General features: G+C 38.7%; 1 protein-coding gene and 2 non-coding genes across 4 annotated transcripts; all 3 read right to left on the bottom strand.

Moving 5' to 3' along the window:
• Positions 1 to 114: 114 nt before the first annotated feature.
• Positions 115 to 305, bottom strand: LOC137129584 (U2 spliceosomal RNA). Its single transcript, XR_010914743.1, has one exon. It is a non-coding gene; the product is annotated as a U2 spliceosomal RNA (small nuclear RNA).
• A 1,919-nt stretch (positions 306 to 2,224) lies between these two features.
• Positions 2,225 to 2,415, bottom strand: LOC137129586 (U2 spliceosomal RNA). Its single transcript, XR_010914745.1, has one exon. It is a non-coding gene; the product is annotated as a U2 spliceosomal RNA (small nuclear RNA).
• Positions 2,416 to 7,202: 4,787 nt separating this feature from the next.
• Positions 7,203 to 15,800, bottom strand: LOC137129160 (pannexin-1-like). Of its 2 annotated transcripts, none has more exons than XM_067508082.1 (8): positions 15,581 to 15,800; positions 14,026 to 14,233; positions 13,191 to 13,306; positions 11,496 to 11,683; positions 10,534 to 10,827; positions 10,089 to 10,311; positions 9,524 to 9,761; positions 7,203 to 8,623 (listed from the first exon to the last, which is right to left on the bottom strand). In XM_067508082.1, exons 2-8 carry the CDS (start codon positions 14,204 to 14,206, stop codon positions 8,538 to 8,540), a joined length of 1,326 nt encoding a protein of 441 aa, XP_067364183.1. In that variant the 5' UTR covers positions 14,207 to 14,233; positions 15,581 to 15,800; the 3' UTR covers positions 7,203 to 8,537. The 2 variants fall into 2 exon arrangements, with proteins under 2 accessions (XP_067364183.1, XP_067364184.1); XM_067508083.1 differs by having other exon boundaries at positions 15,585 to 15,800.
• Between the last annotated feature and the right edge of the window lie 1,860 nt (positions 15,801 to 17,660).

Here is a 17,660-nt window from a genome sequence, read left to right as displayed (position 1 = left end):
TTGATATTGATGATACAATATTGTTTAATAATTTAAAATAACAACTAGGTTTTAATTGGAAATGTAGATCAATAAATGTTAAGACAGCGCAATAATTATTCTTCCACAGTGAAAGGAGGGTGCACCGGTCCAGGAGATACTGCAATACCAGGTCGATGCGTGGAGTGGACGGAGCAAGCCCCTATTCCATCTCCCTGTTCCAAAAATCAATTTAATATATGGTCCCCGGGTAGGGGACGTATCAGATATTAAACTGATAAGAACAGATACTACACTTGATCTTAGCCAAAAGGCCGAGAAGCGATGCTGAGCACAGGCGGAGGTAGAGGACTCATTCTCCGTGCAGACTCTGTCACTGACGGTGCGTTTGGGGGACACGCGGCAAAATTGATAGAGAAAAACAGACAAGCTCGCTCAGTGAGCGCTTCATGAATAAAATGCTTCAAAAATGTCTAAAATTGGTAAATTTGCACACGATAATGCGGCGCCTGGGGGTCGTGTTTTGTCACGTGATACCGCTCTCGTCCAATAAGAGCAGAACTCATCAAAAACTCACACATTGGTTACATCCCCGTTAGAAACACAGCTGCTGTTGTAAATGCTTACACATGTTAGCAGATAGCATTTATCACGCGGGAACAATCCAGCGGAACACGTTATGGAAGAGAACTAAAGTCCAATGTTTGACGAAGTGTGAAATGCAGAACCTCAAGGCTGAAGAACTGTTTCTTCCCCTCTGCCATCAGACTCCTAAACAGCTGACAGGAGTTGCAACCATGAACATAACTGTTACACGGACATAACTGTTACGAATCACATTTTGTATTTGCACACTAATTTTTTTTCAGAATTGCACTACTGCACTGAGAACGGCACTACCTCACTTTATTGCCTTATTGCTCTTATTTTATTCGCTCTTATTTTTATTTTATTTTATTTCTATTTTTTGTCAATTCTCATTTTACTTACTGTGACATTCAGAGTGGAGGGCAAAGTAAGAATTTCATTGTACAGGGAAACATGCGTTCTATCTGTGCATATGACAATAAACACTTTGAATCTTGAATCTTGAATCTTGAAGCACTGCTAGTCTCTAGCAGAGAGCAAAGCTAAGTAAATATAATTTGAACATTTGAGCCATACTTAAATTTGATAGTATGAACACCAAAGTACATCATGCACAGCTTTGCTGCAGATTGTCAAACTTCGATTTCATTTCATTATGTTAATTCTAAGAGATGAACAATAAGATATTATCAGATTCCTCTTTGCTGGCTGTTTGAGAGGGGTTTGGTGTCTTTCCCAGGGACACTTCGAGTGTACGAACCTCTGGATCTATCGTCTGTGGGCAGACACTACCAACTGCCCCCATTTTAAATTTTATTGGAATTAAGTTTTAAATTGCACAAAATTTTGGGTTTACCAAGTCAAGACCAAATAGGCCAGTGTTTTCCAGCTGACTAACTCTTTGTGTGGATGAGACAGACATAATGTGTAAATGTCAACAGGCAGGACACACATCCCCTCAATAACTAAAAGTTTGAAAAGGTTTTGCCAAACAATCAAGATCTTTAAAAGTTATACTTTTCTCTTGTTTGCAATTATTAATAAGAAACTAGTACAGATAAATATCCACATTTACCCCCAAACACCAGATCTCAACTATACCAGCAAAGAATCACACATTAGTAGTGCTACTAACTGTGCAGCTGCTCCTTACACCTCAGAAGTGCAGAGAAGCCACAGCAAAAGCAACAGAGTTGTATAAAGGATTTCCAACTTATTTTGGTTTAAATAAGCTCGTTTGAGTTTGCAACATTGATACGATTACAGTCCAACAGTAACTTGTTAATCTCCGCTCTAATATTCAGCTCTTACACTAGTTTCATGATGAGAAAAAAAATAGATAAAGAACAAACGTAAATGTTTTTTAAAATGTAAACATTTAGAAGAGGTGCACAGCTACAAAGTCTTGAAACCAAACCTTGCTGCATGTTATTTGAGCTGGTATTGCTGCCAGCTCTAATACCATGCAGCAAGATTTCGTTATGAATTCTGTGTACTATCCAGGATTTCTAACTTCTGTGTGTGTTTTATAAGATAAAGTTAGCCACATATGACATTTATGGCACAATATCAGTTGCACCATTTACTAAACAAATGACATAATTAGCTCTGAAACATATAATATGAACTAAATACAGTTTTACCTTAAACACACACAGGAGGGTGCACCGGTCCTGGAGATACTGCAATACCAGGTCGATGCGTGGAGTGGACGGAGCAAGCCCCTATTCCATCTCCCTGTTCCAAAAATCAATTTAATATATGGTCCCCGGGTAGGGGATGTATCAGATATTAAACTGATAAGAACAGATACTACACTTGATCTTAGCCAAAAGGCCGAGAAGCGATGCTGAGCACAGGCGGAGGTAGAGGACTCATTCTCCGTGCAGACTCTGTCACTGACGGTGTGTGGACGGTGCGTTTGGAGGACACTCGGTGAAACTGAACAATGTTGACCCAGTGCGGTCTCTGTGTGCAGTACCATCCAAATATATGAAATGTAAAGGTGTATTTAAAAAAGGGTTAGTGAAGTGCCGTCGCTAACGCTTCTATCCGATGACATTACAAATTATCAGAAACTCTGATGTAATTTACAGCCGTGTTAGAAAAAAGTTGACCAGAGGATCCATGTCGAGATCTCACAGAAACACAACATGTAAGAGACGCGTACAGTGTCCTCTGTAAGAAGGTAAATGCTGTTTTTAATCAGCCACTCTGGTGGAAATGAGAGTTTAATGCTAAAGTCCAAGTTCCAGTGAACGGCCCACAACATAATTTAGTGGTGTTGATTCTGCACTAGATGCTTCAAATTGTTGACCTTTTGACGATTTGAAAACAGCCAAACATGGAATAATGTGATATTAAAATTAAAAATATATCACACAACCAAATCATAGTATTTTCTAACTCCTTTCCATTTGTCTTAAGATGATTAAGAGCTACACCGCCCTCTGCTGGACGACTGGCAGTTAACACCAGTTAAAACTTGTTAGCAAAAATTATTAAATACATTTTAAGTTTAGGTTATTTGAAGTTAATTCATGTTTACCGTTGTATGGAGTTTATTAATTAGTTAAATCATTAATTTGCCAGTCACAACCACGTAAAACCTTGCACGGAGCCACTTAATTGACCTCGCTAATTGAAATGAAACTAGGCCAAAACACGTTAACGTTACATGTGGATTTGTCCATACGGTCGATAAACTTTAAGTAAAGTTCTGTGACTTTGCACAAGCGTTTTTAAGCCCGTTTCTACCTTTAAGGTGAACCCCTGTCAGCGCACCTGAAGCGCTAAAGCCCGACGCCAACACTCAACCGCCATCTGCAAAAAAAGGCCACTGGCGGCATAACGTGCTCGTGACACGGCGCTGGAACGCGTACATCTGTACATTAACTCACCCAAACACGTCCTGAGAGCAAAAGCACGTTTACATGAAGGTAAAAACCGGGTTTTAATGCTCGTGATCTGTGCTTGGTTGTGTTACGATGATGAGCTCCACACCGCCTCCAGTGGATAACGGAAGTAGTTCACGCTGCAGGTAAACAGGGACGTCATTTACTGCACTTTCTTATTTACGGTGACGCGCATCTCTAAATGTAACTATGCAGATCCCTTCACTCTGCGCGCTTTGTTGTGCGTTTGAAAGAGCATTTTCCCCTCAGTGACCTATAATGACGATTTGTGGGTTCTCTGGTTATTTATTTATCCATATCTACAAACTCCAATTCCAAAAAAGTTGAGAAGATGTAACATGATGTAAAACAAATAAAAACAGAATGCAGTGATTTGCAAATCCCATCAACCCGTATTTTATTCAGAATAGAACACAAAACAACATGTCAGATGTTGAAACTGACACATTTTACCATTTCATGGAAAATATTGGCTCATTTTGAATTCGATGGCAGCAACGCATTTTTAAAAAGTTGGAACAGGGTTTACCATTGCGTAGCATCCCCTCTTCTTTTAACAACTGTCTGTGAGTGAGACCTGTTGCTGGAGTTTAGGAGAGGAATGCTGTCCTGTTCTTGTCTTATGCAGGGGTCTAGCTGCGCAACAGTCCTGGCCCTTTGTTTTTTGTTTTTGTTTGTTTTATGATGCACCAAATGTTTTCTATTGGTCAAAGGTCTGGACTGCAGACAGGCCAGTTCAGTACCAGGACTCTTCTCCTGTGAAGCCATGCTGTTGTGATTCATGCAGAATGTGGTTTAGCATTGTGCTGCTGAAATATGCAAGTCCTTCCCTGAAAGAGATGTTGTCTGGATGGGAGCATATGTTGCTCTAAAACCTCTATGTACTTTTCAGCATTGATGGCGTCTTTCCAGATGTGTAAGCTGCCCATAGGCACTAATGCACCCCCATACCACCAGAGATGCAGGCTTTTGAACTGTCCGCTGATAGCATGATTCAAGATTAAAGATTCAAACAATCTTTATTTATCTCATAGGGAAATTGTGTTGCCTTGTTACTGCTGCTCTCCACGTGGAAAAAGAAAAAAGTTCCACGGAACCAAAATAGTATTAAGTACTAGTACAACCTACTGATTAATAAGTAAGAAAAAACCCAACTAGAGGAATAAAAATAAACAAATAAAATTTATAAATGAAATAAAAACAATACTATTTGTCCATTTTGACCATTTAGTCCCCCTCGTTTTTACAGAAGGCGGATGAGTTGAACAGTTTAATGGCCACTGGGAGAAAGAATCTCCTGTGTGGTTCTGTGGAGCACTTGACTGTGATCAGGCTGTGGCTGAAAGTTCTCCTCTGTGCAGCCAGCACACAGTGGACTGGGTGGGAGGGATTGTCCAGGACTGAGAGGAGTTTGGACAACATTCTCCTCTAAGCCACAACATCCAGGTCACCCCACAATACAGAACCAACCCTGCTTATTGGTTTATCCAGTCTGTTACTGTCGGCCACCTTCTTATTTCTGCCCCAGCAGACCACAGCATAGAAGATGGAGCTGGCTACCACGGACTCATAAAACATCCGCAGCAGGGTGCTGCAGACGTTGAAGGACCTTAGACTCCTTAGAAAATACAGCCGGCTCTATGTTTTCCTGTATATTGATGCTGCATTAACTGACCAGTCCAGTTTATTGCCCGAGTGGACACCCAGGTGTTTGTACTCCAAAACTACTTCCACCCCCTCCCCGTTTAGAGACAGGATTGATAAGCTGGATGGTCCCTCTCCTTTTTAGTCCCCAGGACACAGCTTTCATGGTTTCCAAAAAGAATTTCAAATTTTGATTGATCTGACCACAGAAGAATTTGCAATTTTGCCTCAGATCATTTTAAATGAGTTTTGGGCCAGAGAACACGGCGGTGTTTCTGAATTGTGTTCACATTTGGCTTCTTCTTTGCATGATACAGCTTTAAGCATCGAGTTTTTGACCTTTGTTCTTGTCTCACGCACACAGAGAATCCTTCTGATTCTCTAAATCTTTTGATGATATTATACACGGTAGATGGTGGGATCTTCAAAGTCTTCGCAATGTTACGCTGAGGAACATTTTTCTGAAAGTGTTCCACAATGTTTTGACACAGTTTGTGATAGATTGGTGAACTTCTGGCCATGTTTACATTCAAGAGGCTCTGCCTCTCTGAAATGCTCCATTTATTCCCAGTCATGTTACTGAGCTGTTGCCAATTAACCTAATTAGTTGTCAACTGCTCCTCCAATTTGTTTTGTATTTGCAGCAGTTATTTTTTCCAGCCTTTTGTTGCCCCTGTTCCAACTTTTTTTGACTAGAGTTGCTGCCATCAAATTTAAAATGAGCTGATATTTTCCGTGAAATGGTAAAATGTCTCAGTTTGTTAGAAAAATCGAACCATGAAGTGCAACAATTCTCTGTAGACATTGTTTGTTTTAACCAAAATCTAATGAAGTACATGTATGTTGATAAAATACTTGGTCTTGCTTTAATGCATAAACACACATCTGCCTTTCTGTTGATCAAGGATTGTTAGCAGCATTGTTTTTGAACAGTGCAGATGTCAAATGTCATCAAACATGATTTCTGCTTTGTCCTGCTTCTGAATAAAATTGAAATCCTTTACCCTACATTTAACAATCAGACAATATTTGTTTATTTTAAAGAGTGCAGACAATTCTAAAAGTGTCGTTAACAGCCTTAACCAAACATGACAACAGTTTCAAACAATCAAAAAAAAAAGTTTGCCATATATCACCAACAACAACATGCATAAGAGTCTTTCCAAGTTTTTACATTAATAAAACACCCTACCGAACACAAATGGGACCTGGCCATCACACACACACACACACAGCAGAAAACATCATAAAACACATGTATATCAAAGAGGATACCACAGCCATTTCATGACAATATGTTCAATAGTTCCACTTAGTGCAGTACACAAAAACGAAAAGTGGAAAACGCTCAAAATTCAAGAGGTCTGAAGTAAACACTGACAATCATTGGTGGTGTAGTGAGAGGTTTTAATCCCTGAGGTTTAAATCCAGGCTGAGACATTAAGCATTTTAGAGAAAGAAAAAAAAAACAATGAAATTATGATAATATCTGAAAATGGATAAACCATCAATTTTGCCAAACAATTGAGAAAACCCCGTTATCTTTATAATGCGGATAACTTAACCAACCTTCTAAAAAATAGACCAGAAAGCTAAAACCTAAACCTGTGATGTGGCCTCTGTGACCACAGGTTCATGCTTTAGCTGCTTCGTGTCAGTTAATGAGAAAACCCCTATTGAGCGTTTTTCCCCCCCATGACATGATTTCTAAACGGTATTGACGAGTACTGTACTTTCTTCGCAGTGACACAACAAATAATGTCCTCATAACTACAATGTTGACAATTTCCCATGAACTTTAATTTAAAGTTAAAACGGTCTCACTGGTTCATTTCCATGGCACTCGATGGCTTGGACACATAAAAAGCTGGTAAAAGACTCAAGATTTTTACATCCAGCCAATGTTTTCTTTCAACAAGCGAAACGTACCCTTTGCAGAATTAAACCACCACCTTTTACTTAATATCCCACTGGTTAAGGCAGCAAACAAGGTGTTTGACGGCAACACCTACTGTATACTCACTGTACTGCTTTTACTTTAAATAGTCACAGAAAAAAGTAAAGAAAATCGTGGGGTTTGAGTATATAAATCCACTGGATAAATCCCTCCCGACAGATTAATAAATGTCAATAATGTCACACTTTGACACTCTTAAGATTATAAGAAATGTCTTAGTTAAAAAAACAAAAGTCACAGCAGGCCTGCTATAGGTACCATCAGTCTGATGCATTGAGTCACGGAGCAGAACAGTTGGATCTTTGTCTGTAGCGTTTTCACCTTTAAGACACAAACTAACGTCAGTACAGACTCTATTTTTATGAGATGATTTTTACACATTACACTAAATAGTTTTCACATACAGCAGCATCCAGTTCTTTCTCATTATCATGAGTAGCCAACTTATTTCATTTTTATGGGAAACCTTTTTTAATATATAACAACAATTGGCCTTGTGTTTATGACAAACATTAATGGTTCAGAAACATCTGTGATAAGATGAGAACGATCCATTATTGTCTTAATTAGACGGCAGTCTCAAGCCATCATATAACATAACTATGACATGATGATAGACGGGTGATGGGTTAAGGCTGTGAGTTGCTGTCGCGTGGTATGAGTGTACATGCATAACCATTATGTGTTCATATGGTATCAGTGATCGTCAATGACCAGGATACAACTTAGAATCAATCAGGTCACCTACCCTCAAACCACAAGTCTATGTTTATCAGTCATGTTACTGCTCAAGATAAATTGTCACATTCTTATAAAAACAAATGTTTTTTTTAATAACAACTTAATAAATTGAAATAAAGTTTAAAACACGTCTCAAAACTTGTAAATATGATACAACAGATTGAGTAAATCGTCCTTTTTAGCATTACTAAGCAGTATATAAGTATTTAATAAAGGGTTTATATCACATTATCATTGATTTACAAACATGTTGAAGCTTGATCAATGTTAATGTCTTACATATATCTACATTTAATAAATGTTTATATACTGCTTATGGAACTTATAGTAAAATGTTACCAGTGATTCCTTAAATAAGTACCAACATGATTATTTTTCTCTACGCTCCAGTCTCTCCTCTTACCTAATGTTCACCGCCTTTTTATTTCAGGCTGTCCCAGGCCAAAGAATTCTGCTTCTCAATCCACTCCATAACAGGGATGTCATTCAATTAAAATGATTAAAAGTAGCTTAAATTCCATTCTGATGAAATTTCATAGGATGAGGTAGAGCTCTGATGATACCCCCTGATGCTGCTGCCGTCTCCCATGAAGATTTATCCGTCCACTGGGTCCAGAAGGTCACGAGATTTCCACACACCATAGGTCAGTAGTGAAGTTATTTCCCCTACAGAAAGACTTTTGTCCACATCTCCGTTATGATGCAACAGCTGATTACATGGCTTGCTGCCGGACAGTCCCTTCCTTACTGGCTTTGCTGTGGGCTGCATGCTCAGATGGTGTCAGCAAGGGAGTGAGAACTGAAAATACAGAAATTATTAAGCCTCGTGTTTACTCATTATGTCGGTGTTTGTGTACAGGCTTTGTTTTGTTTGTAGGATTTCATAGCATTAATCGATCCTGGTGAAATATGTAGGAGGAGGCAACAGTAGTTTGCATAGCTTTACATAACAACAGGAACTGGGGGTTAAGAGGCAACCTGGTTCTGTCCTGTGCTGATAAAAGTCATCTACCAGTCACCCTAAAGTTCACTAACACTATATCTCTTGTTTGCTTTGGGGTTACAACTGCTACTTCCTATTTACTTCCACAAACCAAATTATCACTGAACCCTCAAGGTGAAGCACAGAGTAAACCGAATTATTGTTTTATGTTGTGCTGTCATTGCTGTTTGTACTGCATGCTCAGAAAACAGATTGTGTAGGTAAAGGTTATCATCACCTCTGTCATTTCTCATCATTCTCTCCAGAAAGCAGCTTTATTCATTTGTTAAGCAATGTTGAGTGCTTTGAATGGTGCTAATATTAACTTTCACTAAGAGGATTAAAGCATGCTTCTATCCACAGTCCAACATATTCTAATGTATGACGTTTAGGAAGTATTATGAAAAAAACATTTTAAGCCATCACTTTGCACAGACACCGAAGATGATAGCATTATGACTGAATGGATTCATATTGATTAATTGAATAAATTCCAGCATATTCGTTTCGGAATATTAAATCTCACACAATACGCATAAAACAGCATGAAAATATAAAAGAAATCAAATATTCTGCCTTATGTTGTCTTTAAGCCTCAAATTGCTCTGATTATACAGATAACACAATGTACCATCATGTTACAAAAATAAAATTTCTACATTTAAAGTGTGATTTATTTATACTGAAAGCTAATTAACATCCTGTCATGTCTCTCACCTTTCATCTCAGTTTCACTCTTGCTGTCGTTCGGATGGTTGCAGCTGTTCTTAGCTGCTCTAGCACTGGCTGCTGTTGCTGTTGCTGCATTAGTTTTTACTTGATCTGGTTTCCCTGCAGCACCAGGAAGTTTCCCATCCACACTGTCCATCTTCACCAGATAGAGAGTCTGCAGCAGACTTATGGCATCAAAGTTTTCTACGCCAGATTCACCTTTTTTTCTCAATAACTCTAACACCTTTAGTCAGAAAACATACAACAAACAAAGACATATGATCCTGATTTCGTTGCTAATGTTAATTGAGTACATATAGTATGTAATTGTGTTTTAATCACTAATTTGGTTTGTCAGAATTACACACAAAGGTAGAGTAGCTGAGAAGTGAAGTTACAGAAATATATTCTGTGTTTATACAGAAAGTTTTTAGTTGCAATGTTGTAATGGTGCCGTATAGAGCATCCATTTCTCTTACAAAATGTTGGAAAATAAATACAGTGCACTATAGTGTAATTAGGGCAAACTTTTGGACATCAGTACACAAACAAACAATGCCCACTTACAGACCTTCATGTATTTGTAGGACTTCAGTTCGCTGATGTTCTCCTCCAGGAAAAGCAGGTACAGAGAGAGATCATCCCATTGACCATCAGGGGTGGGTAGGATGCTCACTGTGGGCAGTGACTGATAAGTATGCAGGAATCTAGCATACCCATGGCAGAAGAGGGGGCGGAGACTGGCGTAGATTACCACAGGAACCAGTGCAATGAACAGGACCAAGTTGACAAGGCTGGAAAGGGTAAAACAGGCTTTAGTTGGATGTGCAAAGAGGGCCACATTACAAATGACCAGGTTATAGAACAACAAGACTGACAGAATAAGAAATCTACATACACTGATTCAAAGAAAACCCCAAACTTTAAGGGGAAATAAATCAGTACCTGATATACTGTATTACAGTTCAATCCCACATTCAATAGATGCCCCAAAGTCAATTTTACTGCACAAGTACCTCAACAAGGAGAAGACGCTTACGGCGATGAGTTTACACTGCACCTTCTCAGGGACAACAGGGTCTGAGGCAAGCAAGCCAACACGCAGCATACAGCCAAACTCATCTGTGATGGAGGCCTGGTGGAGGTAGTAACCCAGGTAGACGCAGGCACACACAAGCGTGACGAGAGTCAGGCAGCGACACAGCAAATAGCGACACAGCAGCATCCGCGAGCAACGTTTGGTCATCAGAAACTTCTCCACCAGCGGATAATGAAAACTCCCCTCGGTGGGGTCGCTGCCCAAAGACTCCCTGTGAAAAAGACAAGTGAACAAATGTGCCATGAAGAATAAAAATGTTTTCATTGATAAGGGCATTAACTATCCCAAAACCAAAAGATGACATGTTTATCCTGGACAAAAGTGGGAAGAAGGTCCAAATGCTGTTCTGGTATTTACATAGTTAATAGTATTTCAAGCTGTGTGAGCTGTGCATAGACCACAAAGGATTTTCAAAAGGTTTGTGTTCGAGCTCGTCTAAGTAAAAGTGTTTGGGTCTAAAACCGAGTAAACAGCAAAAGACCATTTGTTAAATAACACTTAATGCACTGCCCTAACAATGTTTAAAAAAAAAAGAATGTCTACTTTGTTCATAATCCAAATAGCAATGTTGGTATATTGTACTCACAGTTTACTCAAATACCACTTAAATAAAAGTAACTGTACCATGACGTGTAAATGTACGGGAATCTGACATAAATATTCACATGGACTCATAGATGAAGTGATTAGAGTAATTGTCTGGACAGACATGCAACCTGTCGATACTTATGTCAACCAGTCAACTGCAATGTGACTGGTTGACATAAGTATTGAACCACAGTGTAGTAATTCTAGTTTTTTATTTTGATAAATTTACTTCATAACCATGTAAATCTATATGTATTGCCTTTAATAGCTGATATTATGTGTCCACTGTACCTGTCCTGGGTGCGCTGTCCTGAGGTGGTCATACGTTTGGCCAGAGTGACAGCACGATTGTAACAACGGTCCAACTCCTCCATGATGAAGCCGAGGTCCGACTGCAGGAGTGGTGCAGCAGAAAATCTCCAGAACAAAGCTGGGGTGTACATCAGCACTGCCACCAACAACAGGATGTAGGGAAAGAACTGGAGATAGAAGGTAGGACAGCACAGGTCCAAATTAAAATGGTAGATAATTATTGGCAATAAAATTGGTTCTCATGGAGCCCAGGCCGTATAACTGCAGTGTCCTGGGTCTAATCAGAACTTTTACATTCATTCAAGTGTTATAGATGTTATTTAGGAGGCTTTCTTTGGGTCACTGGTTGCATAGGGCAAACCTCTGTGTGCAAGTGAGTGAAACACAAAACTAAACCGAGGATATGATAGCAATTTAACTCAATAATATCTTGTTTTTAATGGATAATAGCTAATTGTATCAAATCAATTACCCTTTTGTGAGAGCCAGACTGTAACTCCTAAGTCAAAGAGAGGTTATACAAAGATTCACCAGGAGGCAAATTACTTATAAGAAACAGAAAAAAGAAAGTATGTAGTAGAAAAAGTAAATTGAGTTAAACACTAACTACTTGGAATTTTTTGAAATTACTGTGAGACTGATATTCCCACACAGTTTGGTTTCTACCCAGATTATGTTCACACAGCCAGTTACAGCACTAAAACACACTTAGTATGTTATTGTCCTGCTAGGTGTGTCACTAAATATGTTCCCTTATGGTATGTGTGTAGAGTTTTAATTAGCAAATTAATGCCTAATAATACACAGCTTGAAACACATAGCTGACAACTATAATCCTGTTGTTGGTTGCCATGCGGTAGGTTCTCTTATTTCATCTGAATCACTGAAGTCTGGACAATGTCCAGAGTTGCGTTTCACATGTCTAATGCACAGCAGCAGATCACCCGAGTCAGAAACATCTCACGGGACAAACTCTGCTTGTTTTCAGCGAGAGGTCAGCACATACATGAGGCACAACGTGAGAGAAATAGTACACTGTGGAAAAGAGCATTTCTGTTCACAGCACAGTGGAGCCGTGCATCTATAATAACAAGAAAGATGTCACGGCTGCCGCCTTTCAGAAAGTTCATCAACACGCCCATTCACATGGTTCAAATCTTTTTTTGACAGGGAGCGTCTCACTGTTGCATACATGTACATACACCACCTCAGGATAAAGTATAAAGAATTCAGGATTTTAGTGCATGTGTAAAAGAGGGCTGTCAGGTGTGAGCATGTGTGCAAACCGGTGGGTGCAGTTGTGTAGAGGTAACTTATTATTTGCTATAGAAGACCCTGCTGTAAAGAACTTAAAACCAGCTTGCTGAAGTTATTATCCAGACATTTGTGGTGCACCATTTGTATATCGAGTTGCAAAAAGCTTTGAAATTATGTCATGCACATGTTAATACAGAGAACAATGATTAGAACAACGCTTCAGTAGACTATTGGCGTTGTGTTTATGGCATATTGGACTTGTGTGTTGGTATGGGAGGTGGCAAATACAGGGGGGGGCATAATCGTGCAGGACACCAGCCCTGATTCGTGGTACTTTCCAATTGAAGTTCAGTTTTCCCAAGTTCTATCTTGGAAACACTACACTGTGTGTGTGTGTGTGTGTGTGTGTGTGTGTACCTTGTGCAACCACAGAGGAAGGGGTTGTGTATGTACAGCTGCCCAGCAGTACGAGTCCACATAAGCAGCCTGTCTCCAGGAGAAGTTAGTAGGTGCAAAACAGCTGATCTGTGTACCTGAGAGAAACGACAAAGACATACAAACATATGAGGGAACAAATAAGCAACAGGAACAACAGTGGAAAGCTGTAATAGAGCAACTTCTCTCGAACCCACAACAGGAGTATTATAAAAATATTGTGAGCCTTCTAAAGCTGCTGCTGCTGTTGTCGTTAGGTTAAGGTTTTTATTTCTTTTAGGTATGAGTGGCTAAAATTAATGTCTTGGAATGATCAGGCGATAATATTCAGTTTTTTTTTTCAAACTGAAATGTAGGGAGACATTTCATTTACTGTAGCCCTACATTAATTTAAATAAGACAGGCATAATAACAGAAACACCTGTGATTGAATGCATCACAATTTAACAGCAAGATCAACAGCTTCCAAAGTGATTACACAGTTGAATCAACAGATCCCTAAAATCACTTCAACAAAAACTGACAAAAGCATTTTATCATTTATGTGGTTTAATTTCTAGATTGACTAAATTTTAGCTTGATGTACCTAATAAACTATGTAAAAGGTTTATATTTCATGTAATGAGAAGTTTAGCTTTTCATTCTCTTATGTTGGAGAACTTTTTAGCTTAGGTTAAAGAGAGGTTTCTGCAATCAATCCAGTTTTTCTTAGGCTCCTTGGAAAATTTGCCTAATGTAGACCAGAACCAGGCCAGATCTAGTTTGAGAACAGAATATTTCGTTAAGACTCCACCCCAGGCTTGATACCCCCACTCACCAACAGAGACTTCTTGAGCAAAGGCCAGAGAGATGAGGAGGAGGGGCAGACCCACTACCACACAGGTTACCATCTTGTCCACAGCCAGCTCAGTTCGGACATTACGGTACTGAGCGTGGTTTGGTTCCTTCAGCAGAAAATCGCTGAAAACATATTCGGTAGCCACGTGGGCGATGGCCATCTTACCCACAGGACATAAATAAGCCACCTGCACATAAATAAGAAGATTAAAATTAAGAATCACTTTTTTCTGACTGAGATACTTATTCTCTGTATAGAATACATGTCAGGTGTCCTGTTGGAGGAGTAACGAACACTGACAAATCTCTCCAGAAGTCTTCCATATTCTCTATATTTCACCGTTTTCTGCACAGATTCAAGGCAAAGCAGATCCATATTTCATGGATGTTCTTTTCTTTTTCTGTGGCTCACCTAATGCGTTATTTTCTAATCGTTATTATTGTGTCATCTGACTGAAGGACAGGTTCCCAGAGACACTCTGGTTCTTCTTGCATGCAGCAAATGGGTTCTGTGGTTTAACTCAGCCTCTATCTAGCCTCCATTATTACCTAGAACTCTAAGTGTAGTACTTGGTAAAACATGATACATGGATTTCTGACAATATTACTTTTCAGCTGGCTTAAAAGTTTGTTATATTTTTCCCCATTTACAGTCAGACTGGTAGGAAACTTTACAGGTGGCATAACTTTTTACAAATTAATATCTAGATATTTATGATGTAGATTAATAACTCTTGTCGAGTACCTACAATAACGGTTGCTACATTATTGCTCAGACTTTTTACATAGTTTTTTTGGTCATATTTCATATTAGCGATTTAATACCTATTGTGTTTTTAATTATCTCATGAGCTGCTGATCCCATTTCTCTGTTGGTAATACTGAGTGGGCAGCCAATGACAATACATAAAGATGATATATTAAAAAGACGCAAAACTCTTAACTTTAATACTCAATATACAGTAGTTTGGAGTCGTGAGTTGATTTACACGAACTTTCTGACTGATGATCTTTTGGGTTATTGAAAGCTCACCAACGGTAAATCAACAGTAACCTCAATTTTTCGTCACTTCTAAGTGACTAAATCATTGCGTGGTTTGCTTTTTGTTATTTCTACAACATGTGGCCTGATGATGATTATTGGGCCAAACCAAGGCTGAAAACAACTCGTGACTGTCCCGGTTCCCACATCAACAGGCTCCTTTGTTTACCTGGAGATGGAGGGTTGCACAGCAGCCTAACGAGCCATTTGCATTTAGTTATTTCTGCAAAATATAATATTTTCCCTAAAATAAAAAGCCATTATTTGGAGGCTAGGTCGAGAGTGTTATGTAGCTAACTTTAGCCGTGTGGTATGACAAATCATAAAATGGATGTCTTCACATCCAGTCACTTAGGTAACCTGGCCTTCTCTTCTTCACTAAAAGTCACAGATCTGCTCTTTCTAGGAATTCAAAAGATACTGATGCTAACTAGCTCATAAAGACGAAGCCTATTATGGTCTGTGGTAAAACTGGACAAAAACATGAACGTACCTACCGGCGGCGCTCACGTTAAGTGTAGTTTATCTAATGTTAAGGTTATTAGTGGGACATGGTTTCGTTTAAACAGCGTCGGCTGCTCTAACACTCGAGTTGTCGATGTTTTCCCGGACTGGAGCTAAAATTCAAAGCAACACTTAATGTGCAACAGGTGAACAACAAACACAACTTTCGGAATGAAGCGTTTTCCTGTAAGACAAAAAACTTCTTCCGCCCTCCTTAAAAGAAGATGCATTCAGGTGCACACAGACAGCTCTGATTTTCCAGTACTAATGGCGCCTTCAATTGCAGCTTAAAAACTTCAGCTTTGGCAGGTCGAGTAAAGGCGAGTCTCTGTTTAATAAAGCCTTGTATACAAATTTGGCAGAAGTACAAAAACGGAATGCTCAAGTAAAATTGCAAATACTTGTTTAAAGAATTTATCTAGCACAAGAAGAAGAAATCCTTTGTTAAAGCTAAAGCACTAATAAATAGTACTGTAAATTTAAAATTTTAATTTAGGCATATACTTTAGGCTTTGCAATCATTTAGCAAATGTTTGTGGTACTTTTGTGTGTATTTATTGTATTTGTGTTTTTCTTTTAAATCTTACTTTTGTGATCATTTTGTGCCCTTAACTGAATTCTGTGACTTTCAAACAAGAAATCCTTACAAGATCGCACAGAGACCCAAAGGCCAGTAGAGAATCCACCCATGTCTACAACAGTATGAAAGTACAAAGAGACTTCCCTGGACATCAGTTTGATTGAATTAGTAATTAAAAACAAAAGATTTTAAACACTATTGAACTTGATGCATTTGATAACATGAACAAATCTCGTTGATATTTGTTTCACATGTACCTCACTTATAAAATTTTTCAGGCCTACTCACTTTCATTAATGTACAGACTCAGGGCCAATGAGAAAATTATGTTTTGTGAGCTCACATTTATTTACACGGTGGCTAAGATCCTCCCAGGTCCCACTGTGTGGTCTGTGCCCTGCACAATTAAAGATGTCTTGGGTCTCAAATGATCATGGCTATGTAACCGATGCTGAAGTGAACTGCTATGTGCTGATTGGGAACATAATACAAAAGCAGTAATTTACGGGTTTGGTTCAGAATAACAAAATAAATGGTTGTGAGATAACAGCATAAGAGGGAACAATAGAATATCTGCTTTAAAAGTAACTTTGAGTGAATTTTGAATTATGGCTCTATAATTAATCCATTCAGTGTTTGGAGAAAACATACTTTACTGCAAACAATAGGTGACATGGTGCCTTTTGAAAGGTTTTGTTTAAGCTAAAAGGTTACAAATCACTGATTACAGTGAAAATGATCCCAGCAGTAACTGAAATCTAAATTCACTACTTTGGTGTTGACACTGAACAGATGATGGACATTGTAAAGACTGTAAAGCCCCATGGGACAAATTTGTGGTTTGTGATATTAAGGCTAAACACAGTTGGGGGCAATGTTTGTATACCCTTATTTTGAAATGAAAAAAGGAGTAACACAAGATATGTTTTCCATTGACATAATATTTAATGCACATTCAGCTGGTACAAATGTTCCTTCATCAGAAATTACATGTAATTTGTAATTAATTTATCAAGGGGGGTGCAAACTTTTGCACTGACATAATTTTCATTATTTTACTAAAGCTTATATTTTTACACTCTTTGACCATTTCCATTACTTCTGATGATGAAACTATTAGTATTTGTATTAGCTGATTCTGTATTGTTATCATGATGGGTTTTCAGAAGGTAGGTTGCAGATCCCCTTACACTGAAATAGCATGCAGAGGGATGCAAACTTTTTCTGTGGCTGTGGCTCAGTTGGTAGAGCAGCCATTCACAAACCCCAAGGTCAGTGGTTCAACTTTTGGTTCCTCCTGGCCATGTGTTGAATTGCCTTTGGGCATAACACTGAACCCCAAGTTGCCCCTGGTTTGTGCTCCTTGTTTATAAGTTGCTTTGGAGACAAGAGCTCCTTAATAACTAATTGTAAAAATTATAATTTCATTACTGATTCATGATTCATTACTGAATGAGGATTAGTGATGTAAACAGTGAATCTACAGGCA

Source organism: Channa argus, chromosome 6, assembly GCF_033026475.1.
Source record: "Channa argus isolate prfri chromosome 6, Channa argus male v1.0, whole genome shotgun sequence".
NCBI classification, from domain to species: Eukaryota; Metazoa; Chordata; class Actinopteri; order Anabantiformes; family Channidae; genus Channa; species Channa argus.
This window is presented reverse-complemented; position numbering and strand designations above follow the sequence as displayed.